This window comes from Rhea pennata, chromosome 6, assembly GCF_028389875.1.
Source record: "Rhea pennata isolate bPtePen1 chromosome 6, bPtePen1.pri, whole genome shotgun sequence".
Taxonomy (NCBI): Eukaryota; Metazoa; Chordata; class Aves; order Rheiformes; family Rheidae; genus Rhea; species Rhea pennata.
In genome coordinates this window covers 23,021,275-23,041,541 of record NC_084668.1, presented here as the reverse complement: position 1 = coordinate 23,041,541, position 20,267 = coordinate 23,021,275, and the positions used below count along the sequence as shown (strand labels likewise).

At 39.1% G+C, this 20,267-nt stretch overlaps 1 protein-coding gene and 1 long non-coding RNA gene across 5 annotated transcripts in view; one reads left to right on the top strand and one right to left on the bottom strand.

Moving 5' to 3' along the window:
• METAP1D (methionyl aminopeptidase type 1D, mitochondrial) overlaps positions 1-10,751 on the bottom strand; it is a 45,409-nt gene extending 34,658 nt beyond the window's left edge. The window contains exon 1 of the mRNA XM_062578793.1: positions 10,707-10,751. Within this exon, the coding sequence (XP_062434777.1) occupies positions 10,707-10,746 (40 nt within the window). The 5' untranslated portion in view covers positions 10,747-10,751. The remainder of the gene's footprint in view (positions 1-10,706) is intronic.
• Positions 10,752-10,813: 62 nt separating this feature from the next.
• Positions 10,814-20,267, top strand: part of LOC134141917 (uncharacterized) — a 34,445-nt gene continuing 24,991 nt past the window's right edge. For 3 of the 4 annotated variants that reach the window (XR_009958750.1, XR_009958749.1, XR_009958748.1), the window contains exons 1-3: positions 10,814-10,888; positions 17,626-17,688; positions 18,881-19,003. This is a non-coding gene — a long non-coding RNA (uncharacterized LOC134141917). Of the gene's footprint in view, positions 10,889-13,031; positions 13,080-17,625; positions 17,689-18,880; positions 19,004-20,267 lie in introns of those variants that run through there. The other variant, XR_009958751.1, reaches the window with a different exon arrangement.

The window sequence follows — 20,267 nt, the reverse complement described above, 5'->3', positions numbered from 1 at the left end:
CACTGTTGTACAGCAGACTTCCTATTCTCTTACCCAAAGGAACAGAACCATTAAATTTTTAGCAAAGACTTCTTTATTCCAGATGTTTCTTAATCATTTGATTTAAATAAGTAAGTGTGAGAGTCCTTTATCTGCCCATTTTTCACATTTATTATGCCACAGCTTCACAAGTTCTCAAGTCACTGTAGTTCATCCCAGGGTAAACAGCTGGCTTTAAGAAAAAGAAGTAAATCAGACAAACTGTTACTGTAACAGAAAAGCAAAATAGTTGGAGGCCAATTTTACCACACAGATTTCTCAAGACAGCAGTGAAAACTCTTGCTCTAAACGCAATGGCGTAACATGTTAATGAGATGAATACAAGCAGGAAAACCTATATGAACAATGGCAAAACCCTATATAGCTAGAATAGTAATTAATATGTTCTGACTGCAAATCCAGTCAACACGACTTTTAATTACTCTTCCTCTATTTTAATTTCTTCAATTTACAAAAGAAAAAAACAGCCAGGATACAACTCAAAATAACATGATAAAATAGTTCTTGATCATTAGGCAGGAATTACACATTCCCCTTCTCTAAGAGAATTTTAAGACAATCATTTGATTGTTTAAGTGAGATAGACATGAGCTTGCATCTGACTGCCAACCTGACATTTCTCCTTTAAAAATAGGATAGATCTACAGCTCCTAACAAAAATAAAGGTATGTAAACGTAAACTGAAAATAATTCATACAGGAAATGCAATTTAAATTTAATCAGATTGAACGCTAGTACTCACTCTGCAATCATAAAAAACAATTCTAAAAGCATTTTCTAAATAAAAAAATCTGATGATGATGATATTCTGCAGCTAAAATTATATATGTCTACATAGTATAGCTCTTCTAAAAGAATGAAACATTTAAAGAAATACATAAGAACAAAATTAAAGTGTGCAGTACCTATTAAACTCTGGAAGGAAAAAAATGATAATGTAGTTAAAAAAAACCAGCACAATAACACTAGTGCTCCAACATTGTTTAATAACATGTCACTTTATTTGTGAGCAGTAATCAGGAGATGTCAAAGTAACTTCTTTTGCTGCCTACATCCTTACTGGCTTCTGTTTTCATTCTATTTTAAAAGAATCTTTTCTTCTAATTTTCAACAAACTAAACCCAGATTTTACTAGTGGTGAGGTACATTACCCATGAGTACAAGGTGATACTATGTAGGAACAACAAAGAAAATAATAAAAGCAGGAGCCAATGCCTGGATAGTTTTCTTTGAGTTCCCCTGGGAATCCCTCAGGTCCTGCAGGTCGTGGATTCCTGAGCCGGGGATCATGTTCATCAGCTACAGCAGCTCCGCTGGGCCTAAATCCAGGTAGACTGCTTGTCTAAACTTGATGAAATATAGGCGCCATCAGGTAACAGGGAGACTCCAGATATGTGTAACTAAAAACTAAAAAAATGAAATTAAAAACATGGTTTTAGCCAAATAGCCTCTTTCTACAGGACGCAGTAGCTGTAAGCCAGACACTGTACAAAGTACAGAGAGCGCCTTGTACTCTTTCTCTTGCTTTCTCATATATGTAAAATAAAAGTTAGATAGCGCAAACAAGTTGATTTTAACAAATAGTGCTGATTTTAATGGAAATGCTTAGGAAACAAACTACTGCTACAAACGTACACAGCTTGGACAGACACCATGTCAAAGCCAACCCAGCAACCCCAAGCAATTGCACGGTGAGTGAACTACTCCCCCTCCCGCTTCACTGCGCCAGAATTTTTTCAAAATAAATTTTAACGCTAATAAAAACTGCCAGACTGACAGCACGGCAGCGTGATGTTCAGAAGCTCTGCAGTGCTTGCTGTGCCCAGGACTGGCACATCGCCACATCCAAACTGCCATAGGGAAGAAGGGGCAGCAAGTCTCTTCGCCAGATCTGAATTTCTAAGCGCTATGGGAATGTGCTTGTTTAGGACTGGGGCAGAGGGAAGAAGAACAGAAGAAAAGAAGTAAAACCATAGAATCCTAACCGCCAGTTGAGAAGACCATTGTAGTTGTGGGTCCTACAGATGTTTTTAGCACAGAAAAGGCCTTTTACCCACCACATATGAGGACAATCCCTATCTGAACTATAGTTTGCAGTGCAACGGTAGAATTGTCATTTCATGGTGCTCACATAAAATTCCTAAACTTTTATTTAAATCTGCTCATCATTTATGATTGTCAAAGCAGAACATCAAGTCTAGCACTTCTGAATACCCTGGAAAGGAAAAACAGCTCAGAATTCTTGACCTTGATCCCCTCTACAGCTTTAGCACCAAAACAGACTGGAAACCAGAAGAAAGCCACCTTTGATTTAACTCCAGCAGAAACCCAATTCTCTTCAGAGTAAGAAATGAAAATACCATGACACTATGTTAGGGCAGTTCCACCACTGAAACAGAAATCTTTCTTGTCTTTATAACTTCGATCTTAAACTCTAACTTTGGCCATATGTACAAAACTATGCAAGAAATAACTGCAACTGTGTCAGAATCACATGAATGTGAATAGAATAGTTCAGTTTTCCCCACAGAACTAAATAAAATACATAATATAGAATTCTAGAACTTTATAGATAAGTGTTATGTAATTTCTGCATATGCCTTCAATCTAGTTTTTAGTCTATTTAGGGAAATTCACTGCAAAAGCTTAAGTAATAGGAGTGCGTTATCTAAAACTAGAAACCTGTCTCATTTATGTCCACATTTTTTAAGTGGTATGTGGTTCTGGTAGTTTAGAAAGAGGGCACTCACGCAGGCCTCAGGCCACATTTAGTTCTGCCAATGTCACACTTCTATGAGACCCTCCACAAATTATTCCCTCAGTTTCTCCATCTATGAACTACAGACAACATTTTCATCCCCTTTTGTCTGCCCTAGCTTTCCAGGCTGCAAGCCCCCCAAGACAGGAACTGCTTTATTATATGCTCATATGGCGTCCAATCCTGTGATTTTGGTTAGAGAACTACATGCTCTAAAATATAACACAATTTACAATTTGAGATCTAGAATTTCTTTCCTGATTATTCAGTCCTCCATCTTTTCTCTTCAAATGCTGTATCTTGCAGTAAACAAGCATAGAGATCACAGGACCTCAGAAATACTATGCCAGAATTTTAAGCACCAATACCGATGTTCTAAGTAAAAGGACATGCAAGAACCAAGAAGTCAGAAACTTCACTTGCAGTTTGATCCTTCAGATAGGCTTGGCAGCGTAATCTTCTAATGAAGATTTTAAGAGTATGTATCTTTTCTTTAATCCCCAAGACCACGAAGTGGTATCCTTTATTTCATTTATTTGGGGCAGGTTTAGCTCAGTTAGTTAGAGCGTGGGGCTGCTAATGCCCAGGTTGCAGGTTCAATCCCCATATGGGCTACGCTGAGGGTTGGACTAGATGATCTCCAGAGGTCCCTTCCAACCTCACCATCCTATGATTCTATTTACTACATGATCTTAGAGAAGTCATTCAATGTTTTGCAGAATGACACTTAAGACTTGTGTGCTGATTGACATTACATTTGTTTTGAGTACAGATTTGAGCCTGAGGAGAGCTGGTCCTTTAATGAAGGGCAAAGCAGGAAGTTCAGAACCGGCTTGCCTTCTGTGCCGCCCAAAGGCTGCACTGACCCGCGCCCCGGAAACACAGATCACAGCTGTGACTTCCTATTTGAGGCTTTGCATTTTATATCACATGGTATTATTTTTAACTTCTGCTTATACACCTGAAGCCAGGTAAGGGACTGCCACACCAGGAAGACCACCTCCGCAGGCTGGCAACGCTTGCCACCCCGCAGGCACCCCCGTCCGAGTCCAGGAGAGCACTGTGAAACAGTTGGGGAACGCAGTGACAAACGGGGTCCCTCTGATGGGGCCTCCCAGTTTAATGGGGGTTTTCACACAACTTCTGGGTATTTTCCTTCCGATATGCAAAAATGCATCTGTCCGACACGCTTATCGCAGGCTGAGCGCTGCCCGAGAGAGGGCACTGCCTGAGACCGTCCACCCAAGACGCAAGAGGCGGACCTCCCGCCTCGCCGGGGCGGCCTGCGCCGAGCGAGGGCAACGGCACCCCGCGAACTCACCCAGCGCCAGCGCCGACACACCCCGGCAGGAGAAAAGCGTCACCTCGCCGCTGGAAAAAGAGAACAGCTGAACACCGTATTGAAAGGGGAATATTTTTTCTCTCACGCCTCAGGCCAGGAAAACGCGTCCTCTCTCCCCCCCCCCCCGTCACTCATTGCTGCACTGTTGAAATGGGAATTATTCCTTGTCTGCCCGACTGATTTCAAGACAAGGATGAAACTACCCAAGGATCATTTGAAAAATGTTAGAAGTGTCCTACGATCAAATGGTTTGAACTTCAACAGTGCATGATTTGCAGCTGATAATGCTAATGTTGAATTCTGGAGACATGAGTCTGCCTACAAATTAATGGAAAATATGAATTAACATTTGCTTCCAGCTAATTGCCTAGCTCACATACTGCATAGTGCAGCCAAGCATCATTTGATCTTGAAAACTCTGTAACAAAAGTTTTCAATGACTTGGTCTCATCTGCCAAAAAAACCTTCATAATTACAGGGCATATTTCATATCAGTCTGGAATACCAGAAACTTCTGAGACAAGTCCCTTAAAGACTGTATTTTGTACATGCTACATTAAGAAAAATAAAAATATATAAGCTATTTTGAAGTATTAAACTTTACCATAGATGATGACAACATTTTTGCAATTTTTTGAGTTGCAAATCTCTAAGTTTTCTTTTTTCTTTCTTTTTTTTTTAACAGTAATGAAGATATGGATGAAAAGAGACTTTTATCATTTGGACATTAATAGTGCTAAAAAGCTTTTTATGATTCAGTCTTAACATTAGGAAAATCTTGTATATGCTGAAATTTGTGGTAAAGTATGCTTACTGAAAAGTAAGCTATTCTTTTTTTTAAAATACATAAATGTAACTCCTAATTCAAAACACATAAGGAGAAAGCAGGAAAATGGAAAGTGATTGGTTCAGTAGTATATGGCAGCTCTACTATCTGGCGTTCACATTGATTTCAGAAAAAAAAAAAACAAAAAACAAAAAAACAAAAAAACCCTTATTCTGAGTCTCTTCCACTTCCTCTGAAAAATACTGAAAATTTTGCTTTTCATTAGATCATTATCATTTTCAAGAGTTTGAGCTTGACAAAACACAAAATACTGACTGTGTGTATCAGAAATATTGCTTAGTAAAGAGATGCAGTAAAATTTATATGGATAACTCAAGAGCCAGGAGTCTTACATTAGATAGTTGTTAATGTTCCATCTTTTAATCCAAATGCCTCATTTAAGTTTGGTGGAATTTTTTAATGTAAATTCCAAATAACATTCAGCAGTGAAAAGAAGAGATTCTCACTTGGATAGATTGCACAAACTGGCTAAATATTGATAGTGTTAAGCATCAGCTTTAAACTAAGGCTAAATACAGAGTTTACATTGCTTTAAACATGGAAATCTACTGTAATGTATGAAAACTAATATGAACTATTTTAAATACTGTATTAAAACTTCAAAAGAAGTGAGCATGTCAGGAAAAAAAAACACCTGACAAGCCAAAGGAAATTACAAGTTCCTAAAATACAGTTCAGTACCTTTTTTTCACACTGGTATCCCGTACTTTCATTAGGATCAGTAGGCCCTCTAAGTTCTAGTTTTTATTCATAAAGCAAAGTTGCCAACACGTTTGCAACCAATTCTGGAAACTGGAAATAGAGGAAGGAGTGCAAGCAAGCATGCACAATGTCTGGAAGGCAGATTAAATAAAACATAGTTTGGAACGTGCAACTTCCTTCTACACTAGGAGAAAACCAATCTCCCCAACATACACATTTGGGAATGAATAAAAGAAATAAAGAAAAAGAAGCTAAGCACACAAGGAAAGAACATCTCGCCTCAGTTACCGTATTGATTCTTCCCATTATTCAGAAAGATGTTAGATTCTCCGTAGCATTTTGCATAGGTATGAGGCGACATGTAACCAATGCTCAGTTCCTGTGCATGGAAGAAGTGGGTAGTGGTGGCAACAGGATACAAGAAACTCTTGCAAAAAGGATTCCTAGAGAGGGAAGACACATCCTCTCCCCTTGCCGGTGGCAGAAACTCCAAAGGATTAATAACTGTGTAATTAAAACTGAGATTTTGACTGTGTTTATGGAAATCAAAAAGCCATGGAAATGGAGATGTGGAGATGGTTAAATAAGTAAGTACTTATTTAACCACCTCTGAGCTTGTGACTCCATAGTATATTTTCATATACTAACATAAAGTTCAAAATAAATCAGCTGACTACTAGTTTCTTCATCTCAAATGGCAAAGCTGATCATAAAGAAAAATACTATGTAAAATTACATATATGCACCCTATCTGAAGAATGTAAAACAAATTGTTTCACAGTGCTTCTTCAGTTCTTTGAGTCTACATCATCTTCTACCACTCCACCCTCTGTCGGGTCCAAGCTAACATTTCTAACTTCTGCAACGCTTCAAAATAGTCCGATGATTCTTTTATAATTAGCCTGTTGGAGAACTGTTTATCATTCCTTTGAAATACTCAGTTTTGCCTACCCTAAGGCAAAGGATAGACAATACTCAGCCATGCATTACTGACAAGACCTCTGAATCAAACTTGTGATCTGTATGGCCCCAACAAGAATGCCTTGTAATACACCCCCTGGCAAAAAAAAAAAGAAAAAAAAAAAAAAAAGAAAAAAAAAAGAGAGAGAGAGAGAGAGATTTATATTGAGACTCAGCACTTCTCGACAAACCTGGGAATGCAAGTCTCTGAAGCCATAATGCAACCAAAAAAAAAAAAATCAAACTCTGGATATGTTCTTTTCTTCTTTGGAAGAGGAAAGGGGGGAAGTGAATAATAGTATAATAGTTAATAACATATATTGCTTACATACTGTTTATGCTTATTCTCTTCGTGTTATTAAGAGAGGGGAAAAGAGTAGATTTTGCAGAGAAATCTTGAAAGCAAACATTTCTGAAAGGGTCCACATCTGCAGAACAAAAATATCTCACAGCATCCCACATACCCTGGTGCTGGATGCTACCAGCAGCCTGGTGGAGACAGCCACCGCTTCTACCTGAGAGCGGTTTCAGGATCCTCCGCACCCGCCCAGGACGCCTGCGCGCGACCCTCCAGTCCAGGAAAGGCTCTCGCCAGGCAGCGCGCAAGCAGAGGCTGCAGCCTGTGCCCACAGGCGACACAGTTAAGGGAGGCGTCATACACCTTCAGCCTACAGTAACTTAACTTGAGAAGTCTTGCCAATAACTTGCAGCACAGATTATTACAGAAGGCTGATTCACTGTGAGAGAGGAAACACAGGATATCAGTTATATCAGGTTTTTATCGCAGTCAAGTGACTCATTTTACAAGGGCTATCTTCTCCTCAATTATTTCTCATCAATTATACATCAAGACTGTACAAAATCTTGAAAATTCATTGCAACAAGTTAGGGGCTTCTCTCTAACATAATTTACATGCTTGAGTAAATCAATCTGCAAAGGAAGATTATTGTGCCTTAAACTATCTAAGCTGAACTTGGAGACATGCAGTTTTCTGATGTCTTCTATTTTATTACTAATGAAATATCACAGACGCAATTATTTTAATACCTGAAAACCGTCATAGTATGTAATTAGATAATTTACAAGCCAATGAAACAGCGTAAAAGCCGTATTAATTATACATACAAGCTGTGAAAGGTCAGTATGCCATTTGATGCGTCTGTGTTGTGGCTGGTTCTTAGTTTTCCTTCACAAAATAGGAAATGCAATCAGGTCTCCTATGCATCACCTGCAAAACTCTACCTAAAATACTGTTCAAGCAAGGGCAGCAAGTCAACCCAGAGGTCAGCCCACTGCAATGCCACTCTGAAACAAAGTTTTAGTGTACAAAATTTCACAAGGCCTGTGCAACTACTCATACTCTTCCAAAATTGCTTACTTTCCCCTTGGTTTGACAGTGTTTTAAAATGCAGTTCTGCAGCTAGCAAGGCAGAGACTATTCAAACCAATTCCCTGGCACGCTGACTAAAAATGCACTAACTGCCTTTTTATCTTTTTGCAAGCACAATCATTCAACTTCTTTCCTTTTTCAGCCATAATAAAGATTTGTTAGGACAGCCCAAGCCCTTTTGACATGTGGAGGAAGTATTAAACCACCATACAAACTTCCACAATTTCAGCTTTTCAAATACTTTTATCTAGAAACAATTCTGTAATATTTGAACATTTTGTTTTCATCATTTATAAATAATTACATCACAAATATGAAAAGATATCACAAAAGTGGCTATCAAAAAGTAATTTTCATTCAATTTAGGTAGAATAGATTCCCTTAGGTGAACAGAAATCTAATTTCAATTACTTCTGTCTTTTAGTATTTGTAAATTAAATTATACAGAACTGTCAATTTCAAGGAAAATTGGATTTAGTTTAATCAACCTTGTCTGAATTATGACAATTGTGCTTTTTCAAGTTCTAGAAAAGCACATCCACTAGCGGTACTGAATAAGGTCTGATGTCTGAAAGGAAGGTAGGAAGGCTTAACAGTTTTAAACAGCTTGGGTCATTTAACTGGACAATAAATTAAGGTTACTAGGTGGGAAGTGAGCTGGACATAGTGGTGTGGGCATGGACACATGACCAAAACAATACCCAGAATGAAATAGCTGCAGAAGCGAAACTGCCAAAGCAAAAAATCAAGAATAGTATGAAGCTGCATAGTAAATCTCAATTCATTTGAGAGTCAAAACAGAAAATGATTGTCTGTATTTTACTACATACCAAAAATGTGATTCAGTTTCAACTGGCACGTGTGAAAGAGGGAAGGTTTTGACAGCTGTTAGAAATAAAACAAATAGGAGACTCTGAATCTGAATGCTGAATATTGTAGCTCTTCCAAGAGTTCAGCAAAAGTTCAGATCCCAAAAGTCCAGTCAAACTGGAATGTCTTTATGGATACGAGCGTTCATTTGCTGAAAAAAAATGATGTGGCTCTTCTGCCCTGCAAAATTCAGGGTTAACTATACAGAAGAGGCCTTTATAATTTCAAGCTTGTTTCAAGACTGTTGGGCAGAATAAAACATAATAGTACAGCAGAAGATAGGACTGCTAACATGACAAAAGAGACTGAACTTCTGTTATACATCACAGCTGTATAGCAAGCATTGCAACATTATGCTTTAGCTAAATGCATAGGGCATTCAGCTTAATGTTTCATTTAAAGTTATTCTGGGTTCACTCTAGGCTCTATTATTGCAATAAGTATTTAACAGGCTTTAAAAGAAAGCCCAACAAACAAAAAAACCCAACAAATCAAAATCCAGCAACACAGCTTCAAGTCTTTCATCAAGATCATTGCAAAGTATTTCTTTCTGTTCACACACATTTTTGATTAAAGCCCCTCTAATTCTATGAGACAATGACAGTTTTACAACAGAAGTTGAAAGGAAACACTCAAAGAATGGCATGCCCCAAAGAGCTTCCAATCTTATTTAACAAGAGACAATACAATATTGAGAGGAAGGAAAGAAACATAGATAATAATGCTACACCAATAAGGTTATGCTTTTTTTCATCAAAGTAGAGCATCTTGTGCAATTGTTCCTATGCAGTAATAAGTCGGAAAACCACATAAGACTGATTCACTTGCAAAAGGTTACACGGTAGAAAGGGTGCTTTCAGGACCCTGCTTCTCTTGTACTTCAAGGTCCTGAAAAGCCGTTACGTACACAGAAGTGGTAACATGTCAGAAGTTACAGGATTGCATGCTTCGGCGTTTGCAAAGTATAGGTCAGTATATAAATTATATCAGATTACTTTATTTGTCAAACACGTAACAGCTAAAATTATTGCAGCAGAACTACAGCAAATTACTTTCATGGCTTATCCATACCATATATACTTCAAATTTTGCATCATTATTCAGACCACATTATCTTATCCTGCTCAGACTTGTCTTTCTTGGGTAATAAAGCCAACTCTTCCTAAATTTCTAGCACAGTGAAAGTGAACAAGCATTAATACAAATGCAGGCTTGAAAGTAATTACGTGGCAGAACTGGATCCTAACATAAGATTTTCTTCCCATATACAGTGTCTCTCTGGAAATAACGAGATGGCTTTGCCTCCATTTGTACTGTAGCACTACCTGTTATTCTGAGGAGGTGGCAGAATAAAAACACCTCCTTTGGTTTTACGCTTTCCTGAAGCACTCAGTTGGAAGTTTTACTTTGTGTGCAGACCCTTTCCTGCAGCCTTACCTATTTTGAAGAGCCAAGCAAAGTTCCTTGCAACTCTGCAAGCTCCGCCCGCGCTGGAGGAGGGCAGGGCCAGGGTAGGGGCAAGGACAGGGCTTTTCTCACCCACGCCCCCGCAGACTTGCTCTCCGCACGCATGCAGGCGTGGAAACTCGTCCCCAGTAGTTCTCCCACTAGCTGTTTTCTAAGACTTTTTATTAGCGCTAGAGCGCTACAGCGGCTCCACCAGACCCAGCCAGTGGGGGAGCTTCTGCTCCTAAGTGTAAAAGCAAGCCCAGACGCAGCAGCGTCGGCGCAGCCCCCCCGCCCCGGGGCGGGAGGGCAGGAGAAGGCCCGCGGCTCGGGCGGGCCCCGCGCACTCACCGCGGCTCCGCAGCACGCTGACAGCCCTGGGCGCCGCCATCTTGGCTGTGTGGGGCGGGATCACGTGGCGGCGGGCGCGGGGGGGGGGGCGGCGGCGCCGTGCGCGCGGCCGTTGCCGCGGCCGTTGCCGCGGCCGTTGCCGTTGCGCGCGCGCCGCCTCGGGCGGAGGCGGGAGCCGGCAGGTGAGTTTTGGCCCGGCCCGAGGGGCTGCGGCAGGTGCGGCCCGTGTCAGCGGCGCAGCTCGGCTGTGGCGGCAGCGCCCCCTTCCCGCCCGCCGCGCCGGGGGCAGCGGCGCGGCACACGCGGGCTCTGCCGGCCCCTCGGGAGCGGGTCCGCAGCCTTCAGCCCCGCGGGCGGGCGGGCGCCGCCGGCAGGCGGTGGCCCGCGGAGCGGCGGCCTCGGCCTGCGGCGCGGCGGGAGGCCCCCGCCGGGTGCGCGGCGCCCGGGCCGGCTGCCGCCTCGGCGCAGGCTCGCCTCGTGGGGCGGGGCGGCGGAGGCGAAAGCGGCGGGCTCTCATGGACCTTCGGCGAGCGGTGGCGGTGAGGCGGCGCTCCTGGCGTGAGGTGGTTGTCTCGGAAGAGTTGTGACCGTGTCATCCTGCAAATACTGCAGCTACCCCATAGATTCCTTTCCTCCTTTCCTCCTTTCCTCCCCTACATATACTTTTTTGTTTCATTGGAGTGAAACCGTTTTTGTGAGGAAAAAAGACCAACTACTGTATGTGAAATAAGGGGTTTTTTGTGTGTATTTGTGTAGAAGCCTATGCAGAATCTGAAAGATAACACTTCAGCCCTAAAGCTCACGTGCTTTTCTAGTTCAGTTCATTTTGTCTACACAACCACGATTCATGCAAAGACCTAGAAGAAAAAACCCTTCTAGAGAGCAGCATCTTTCCAACCTTTTTTTAATACTAATATCTTACCTTAAAAAAATCCAAAGACAGTCTTATGCACTGTTGCTGTGTTCAGTTTCATTTGCAAGCAAACAAAAGTCAGATTAAACTTCTGAAGCCCATTTATCTCTTTTATTTTTCATCATTTTGTTTCCTTCCTTGCATTTGGCTTATCTTTGTAATTTTTTTAATAGTTTTTGCTGTTGTTTTGGAAGTTAGGTTCTTATGGCTAGTGCATAATACAGAGTTTGAGAAACGCTGCTACAGAACACAAATCAAACAACTGACAGGCAAATACCAAACCTAAAAGAATCAAATTACCAGATGAAAGAATGAATGGAATGTATTCGGGTAGTAGTTTGAAGAGCAGAGGGAAAAAAAGCAAAATGTACAAGTAATGTAAGTATCCTTTCTCTACACACACATGCACATGTGTACACACATTCTGGTTACTAGTGAGAAAATTCTCAAAAGAGAACAGAGAATGACTGTTTATGTCCAGATTTACTTATCTCACTGTTATAGCTACTATTAGTCTTTATGCATCTACAAATTTTATAATTTAGCTAACAAGAATAGGCTCAAACTGCAAGGCAGGTAGGAACTCTGATGGTATTTACCCCCACCTACTCTGGAAGAAGCCTGAAAAACAGATGAACGTAAAAGTTAGACTATGTGTATTTTGGTCTTTAAGGAACAGATTCCAGGAGTCCTCTGCTCAAAAAATTGTGCTACCATCTTCTCAATGGTCCTGTATAGACATTGCTAGCAAAAATGCATCATTTAATCAGCTGCCACAGCTCAAAAGACAGCCTATCATATAGCCAGACCAGATAGTGTGAAGATCAATACAACATCTTGTACTGCCTCTGGATCTGTTTCTTAGAGCCACGTTCTGCACCAATTGACATGTTTCATCATAGTTATTCAGTGGGGGGAGGAATTCTATCAGAAGAAAAATAGAGCTAAAAATAAAGGAAGAAATGACATTCCTAGAGCTGCCTAGTGACACTAGTGGCACTAGTGTGAGCATCACTACTCGCTGGTGAGAGGTATGTATGCATTTGATATGCAGAGCAGAAATGAGATGTGTCTTCACCTTGTTCCTAATTCTAAAGCATAGTGTGGTGACGAGTTTCATCAAGCTTGGTTTCATCCTATTTTTTTTTTTTTTTTTTGTAATCTTTGTGAGGTTTTAGGAATAGAGATACCCAACCATTGACTCTGTGAAAAAGCTGCACAGTGTAAAACAATCACACATTATTGATGTTTGGTATAAGTAACTACATATCTCTTGGAGCGGGTCTGCCTGTGCATGCCTAAAGAGAAAGTGAACTTCACAAAGCAATAGCTATGGATGATGAATATTTTGCCATCATCTCTTCCTGTCACTGAAGGAGAGAAACTGCTGTGTGGGAACCTTATATGTGAATCAACAAGTATCTCCTGGTCAGTGAAATCAGAGGCCACTGTCAGAGAAAGTAAGTGATCATTTGGCTTTTGTCTATTGCTATAGGACCAGAATTCTATATTATAACTAAGCCTGAAAAAAAAAAAAAGCCAGCTGATGGCATAAGAAAATGCAAGAACTGGAGACAATACTAAAATTACTCTGCTACCACCTTTGTAATTATCTTGCCCTTAAATGTCAGGTTATTGCAGAGATACGTGTAGATATGTGTCAGTGGTTAGACTGGACTGATTTTCTTTTGCGTATTAGGAGCCAAAGGGATCAGAGGACTTTTCTACTGTTTTATGTTACAAGAAAACAACTTCTCTGCAATTCTTGCAATCTCTGGATGAATCTTAACGTCTAACAACAAAGTCATTATTCAGTGGTCTTTAATTAGTGCTTAGATGAGGCTTTTCTCCCTGTACTAAGAAACAAAAATACCAGATCTGTTAGAGGCTTTATACCAATATAATGAGAACAAATCTTATTTCAAAAAGGGGAAACCCACCATATCTTAACATAGGAAATCTAAAGAATCATACTCTGCTAAGTTCCAGTTCAGTTATCAAAAGATTATATGTTATTTTTTTTCCCTTATGCATATCTTTTGTTCATATCCAGCAAATCCTTTGAAATGTTTAAGATGGCCAGTGATCTCTCAGGTTGTCCCGAGCTTCAGGTTGAAAGGCAGCTTTGGAGAAAGTACTTTGAAACACATCCTTGTATTATATTCTTCAAGGAGAGTCTTGCACATTCTGTCTTTCTTAGATTAACTCTGTATTGTCAGGCAGCATCTCGATTTTATTTTCCCCAATGATATTGGGCAGGCGGATATTAATATAAGCTAAAGATATGCTAAGGAGAGCATAAAACTAGGCTTTTAAATGTAAGATTGAAAATAGTTTGTAACTGTGTAACACGAGATATGCTTTATAAATACAGAAATCTTAGGTAGAACAATATACACACATGCTTTTACTTTAAGTATGGCAGTTGTATACTTCTGAGGTTACTTAGACTTTTGTACATAAGATTGTCGAAAAATGGTGATTTGGTTCCATAGCAGTTTATACCGATCAACTGTGCTGCTTGAGTCCTGCTCTAATCAGAAATAGGTGTCCTTATGGCAGCACTGGTGTTCATCTGATCTGTGGTGAGATAGTTTGGAGTCCTGAACTTGTGGAAAACTAGCTCTATATGAAAAAAAGTGTTTTTTTCCTCCTAATTTAGTTTTTCTCCTAAACCATTTCACAGTGAGACCAAGTGAATGCCAGTGCTGGTGCCTAGGAAAGTACACTAATGTGTGGCTGGCGGCCTGTGATGTGGCCCCTTTGATTTAGATTGGCTTTAAATGCTATGGAAGTGCATTCTTAATTGTGACTTGTTACTGCCTACCTACTAACTAAACAAATTCAGTGATTCATATCTTCCCCTTTTCTGCTCCTGGCTTCATGGTCCTGTGCACTCCCTTATGCTGGTGGTCCTGGAACTGATGTCTCAGTAAGCCAGTCCAACATGATAAACTGGTTAAAGCCAGTCTATGGCATAGGCTTGTTTGTCTTGTCTAGCTGTTCTGGAGTTTGCCCTTTTTTTTCCAGATAAGTTTTTTGCCAGTTTAATGAGCTGAATTGGCTCACTGAATAGTGAAACACAAGGGAAGCAGAGGAGCATGTAGCTGGGAGTGGGGACTGCTTTTGTCAACAGCAGCAACTTGGTAGATTGGCTCAGCTAGTCTTGCTGAAATGTGTCCTCAGAGAAGATATGCAGAAACAGGAGAGTGCGTAGTTACAATGAGGCAGGCTTAGGTCCCGGTACGACGATGTCTTCTAATGACGTGAAGTTCTCAGATCTCTATAGAGATAAGCATTTGATTATTTATACTTTCAAAGTGAGCAGCAAGCAATGGGAAGTTATTCCTAAATCAGTGATACAGGATGTATAAAAATAGACAAAGCTTATATTAAATTGTTACATCACAGCTATAAGGAAAGTGAAATCACATATTTACAGTTGTTATCATGTTAAACTAACTCCAGGGAAAGATTTTACCTTTTCCATGAAACTATATATGTACAGTTTTGAGAAAGGCTAAACTGGGAAAAAGATAGCATTAAAAACAGCAAATATTGAATATGGAACACCTCCCTTATCCTACCATATAGAAACAACAAAGTAGATGTCAAACTTTTCCAAGTTGAACTAGATTTCATTTATGTTCAATCTCTTCCACTCAAAGAGTGGATTTCCACTGCGGCAAACTTGAAAGGAGCATATACCTCTTATTTGAGGAATACTTACAGCAGTACATACTCTTTATTTACCAAAGCAAGAAGTTAGTGCTACTCTAGAAAAAATAGCATACAGTTCTGCTCCTGCTCTGCTCAGATTTTTTGCAACGGCAAAGAGGGAATTCTGAAATACATATTCCCAAGGTGTTATTTTTATTATGTCATTACCTTAGAGTCGTTCAATTCGTGTGTGAGTCTTCTCTGTGAAATGAGTTTTGAAGAACTGAAGGCAGAAATTTTTATTCCTCTTCGCTATTTACTTCTCTAAATTGGAGAAGTAAAAATATTGGAACACAGAAATCTGGGAATTGTTAGATAAATGATACACTTGTTTGCTCCGTTCTTGGTCTAAAAAGAAGTCCAGATACAGAGTCTGTAGTCCCATATCTTGCAATGACTATTACCAAAGGCTTCAGCGCAAGATACAAAGAACATAGTGAATTCTTACTTCAATGGGTGGTTTTGAGTAGAGACCCTGATTTGTGTTATTTTTCTTTTTATATTGTCAAATATTTGAGTGATAGGGAGGAAAGCCCATTCCTACAGTTTTTGCTCCTTAAATATAAACCAGAATGATGATGGATGGTGTACCTGAGCAGAGTTTGCATCTATTTGTATTGCTTTGTGTAATAGTCTTCCATTTTTACTGGTTGCATGAACTTTTTAGCCTCACAATTCCAGTTACTGCCACCTGTGTGGCTAATACCGCTTCGTAAATGAAATGTTTTAATAGATAGAATTCATGGTTTGACTGAAATCTTTCTAATAATTGGAGATGAACTAGCAGTGAAAAATTAGTGGAAATGTTGATGTCATGGGGGAAAAAAAAGCTTGTCCCGCCTGATTTTTAGCTGCATTATTTGAGATGACTGAAATAGCTGCAACACATACTTGCTTATGAGATACTAGATTTTAATATTTTTCCATGCTGTTTTTTTTTTGTCAACTTCAAGTCCAAATTATCCTAGCAAGCAATGTTTCACAAAGCAGTAAGTAGTATTTTGCAATTCCAAAACCTTGATTCCAACCTCTTAGGTGATAGGCGTAAAAATAAAACATGTATTTCTATCTGTAACAGTTTGATACTGATAAAATCAGATCAGAACTGACACTAGGAGAAAAGGTAAAATGGTAAAATACACAACACAAGATTTTCAAGCTTTCTAGTGTCTGACAGTCACACAATATGACAAAGGATAAGCATAAAGAGCAACAAAGTCTCAGTGAGAGACAAAAAGGAATTGCAGAAATGATCTGTGTAAGCAGACGTAAATCCTTCGTATAGACATTGTGGACTGCTTACTCTCCTGCTGATATTGCAGAGAGAGACAATAGGTCAGTCTTGAATTGCCTAAACAGCCACATAGCAGCTTTGTGTGTTTCTTCATAGGAGGCACGGGCATTTGCTGCCCAAGATACGGCTTCAACTGTATAGACCTTTATTCCCAATATTACAGTGGTTTAAGCATCCTTCAAATCCTGTAACTTTAGGTAGCTTGCTTTCTCTGTTTTGAAACGGTAGGTATTTTTTTGGACTTCACATCATTTATTGTTGAGCTAATTGTTGTTTCCTAGTATCTGAAGTAGGTAACATTTATGTTTCAAAATACATCAGGGGAAAGAGTTTGGTCTTGGTTTCTAAATGTAAGCATTTTTTCAGAGCTTGATTTACCTCTTAGGATAGTATTTCGATGCACCAATGATGATAATCATGAAGGCTAGATTTGCTCACAGCATTCTGTATCTTTGCTCTTTGAATGTTTGGGTGTTTTATGCCTATGCACAGTGCAGCTTTTTCTTCTATTAAAAAGAATGAATTTTGTTGGGTAGTAGATATACAGGCCTGGGAGAAGTGGAGTGGGGCTCTGAAGCCCCAGTTGCTCCATCAATCACCTTGTGTATATATGTCTGGCAGAAAGGCAGAGGAATTGCTTTTTACTCTAGGAATATTTTGTAATCAAATATACAAAGATACATTTAAAAAAATGTTTTAATGAGAGTTTCAAAACCAGTATATTTTGCAAAGAAACAAATTGATCTATTTTTATAACTGGTGTCATAAAATTCCATATTGTTGCCCCAAAAGCAGCATAATTGTTAAATGTCTTTCTCAGAGCCTATTTAGTTGGCTGTAGGGGATTAAGCATTGACTTCTGACTTTGCTAAGATGAAGCATTGTTGGATTATCAGGCAATACAGTTAGAACGAACTTCTCTCATGTCCTCTCCTTCTAAATATTTGAATTATAATGTTTTTAATAAGTATTCCTTTCTTGATCTGTTTTAGGCATTTATAGTGTGCTCCACCGTTGCAGAGGAAACATGGATCTATTAACTTATAACCTCTCAGGTAAGCAGAGGATTTGGTTTATCCAAAAAATATTTAATTCTTTTTACTACATTTTATATTATAGATAGTCTCACCTCTTTCAACATTTTTATAAAAAATCACTGAAATAAAACATTGATATTTTGGATTTAATATATTTATTGGTTCAAAGAAAAAACTGTTTTTCTAACTTACAGCTTTGCCTACTACCTGATATCTCACAGTCAAGCTATGTTTTCAGGCATCACCATTAGAAAAATGGTGTATCCTCTGCCGCCCCTGAAATGATTGACAGTAGCTTTGCACAGAAATAACATTTTTTTCTATCGAGAAAAAATTTTTCTTTTTTCTAGATTTACAATTCTGAAGATACTTCATTAATTTTTCTTAAAGTGGATTAACTATTGCTGTGACTCTGTTTTTAAGTGATGGAAGGATAGAGCATCAGCCTGAAGCAGCTACAATGAAAAACTTTAAATATACTTTCAGATCTTAATAATGAATATGCTGAAAATTCACCAGTATTTCAAATGCACCAGACTTTTAAAATGCTGTATCAATAGGTGGTGCAAAGTTTAACTTGATCTTTGAGTGAAATGACTAAGGAGTCTGGATTTAGTCAAAATGGGCAAAAATTAAAACGGGAAATTAAATAACATGAACCTGTTATAGTGTTTATTCTAAGTTCCTTCTAGTATGCAATAACTCGAAAAAAAGCACAAGAGCAGCTTAAGATAAGAAGCCTTGGATAACAGATGATGTATTTGAACAAAAATCATTTATAAACAGGATTATTGTAGTGCCATATTGTGCCCAGAGCAGGAGAGGACTGTAATAATGTTCAACTTCAGCCGTTCAATTCCTGCAGTCCTATTTGCTAAAATCTACAGATGAAAAACAGCTATGAAGTCTAGGTGTTCCTGCATCTGCTGACAAATCCACAAAACTGGATATCCCCCCTATAGTACCTCACTGCAGATTTATGTAGACAGTTGGCATTATTTCACAGTTCCTTTCTCAGCACGGAATTCAAACAGTATCAGTGATAACTGTGTTGTTTTCTACAGGACACCAAGAAGTATTTATTTAAATACAGTATTAAGTCCCTGTTCCTAATTATACTATAACTATACAGGAATATAAATAGGAGCTATATAAAGAGAGGTAATTTACAATATCAAACTTCCTTTTATTTCATAAATATGACTTGTAGGACAGTTGGAGTTGCTGCTTCGTGCACTTCAAAGACAAGAATCCGGTGGCTAATTTGTAGGTGAAATTTGTGTTCGAAACCACTGAAAACTGTGGGAAATATCTGGATTGCCAAGTCAGAAAGGTAAGAGTGCATCTTGCAATATCCACTAAAATCTGAGTGTTTAGTCAACTTTACCATTAATGCTTAATATCTAAAATGTTAGTTCTAGAGAACATGCCCCAAAAGTCTGCAAAGTAAACTGTTAAGACATGCTGTCCAAGTAATAGTGTCAATTAAACTATCACTGTTCTGCAGCTCTTAAACCTCACCTTTATACAAACAGTTACTGTTTCTTTTACTCTGCTGAGGGATAGTCTAGACACCTCTTAGACCACTTCAGGCAAAGTCAGAAGGGCTAGTTTAATTTGCTGATGAAGGAGGTTTCGGATAATTGATTTAACTAACTGTAATGGATTAGGGAATACTCACATAGTCTTTCCTGGCAGCTGTACTGTAGAAGTTGTAATCTGCTGCAGATAGCAGAGTTCAGTTTCTAGATCTCTACAGGACTATTTATTCACAGCCTTAGTGCCCATAATTAGTAGCAAGTTAGTTCCTGTAAACCAAGTCATAATTTTTGTTGCATATAGATACATTCTGACAGTTTAGAATGTTCCAGAGGTACCCAAACAATACTGAAACAAGAAACCATGCTGAAACTAGGGGGTCACTAGTAATCACTAGGGGAACTAGACTCAACAGTTTATGTAACTTTCAGCACTGTCAACATAGAAAGGGGGGGGGGAAAGGGTTATGAAAGGATTAATCTACCCTAACCAATGTGTGAGGGAAGTTTTATTATTTGTCTCAGAAAAGTGATTTTGTCCTTTTGGCTTAGTAGCTTCTTTCATATCCATTCTCCAACATCAATTAAATATTACAGACTTTACAACATCTAACATCAAGTTCTAGGTCTCATGTTATTTCTCATCGCTTTTGGAGCATCCATGTAACCTGCAGAGCCACATCTCCTTTCCCTTTCCACATCTGGTACAAGAAAGAAGAAAGGAGCAGAATTGCCAGACTCTTCGAACTTTCCATTCCCTCCTGTGAGAAGGATAATTTATAGAGAAGGAAAGTACCATCAATCACTATAAATGATCAAACAGCCAATCAAGGCTGTTTTTTCTCTTGTTAATCCTACGGTTTCTTAACAGGCTCAAGCTTCTTGCATCTCATGAGCAGCTCTAGCCTCACTAAGGCAAAAGATTTGGCAGTGTTAGCATTTAACTTCTTTAGCAGACTTCCCTAGAGGCACAAGGAGTATCCTCACTCTCTGCAGGAAAAACAAACTAAGGCATAATTCAACTCAGCTTTCCTTCTTCTGGGTTATTACTAGCACTTA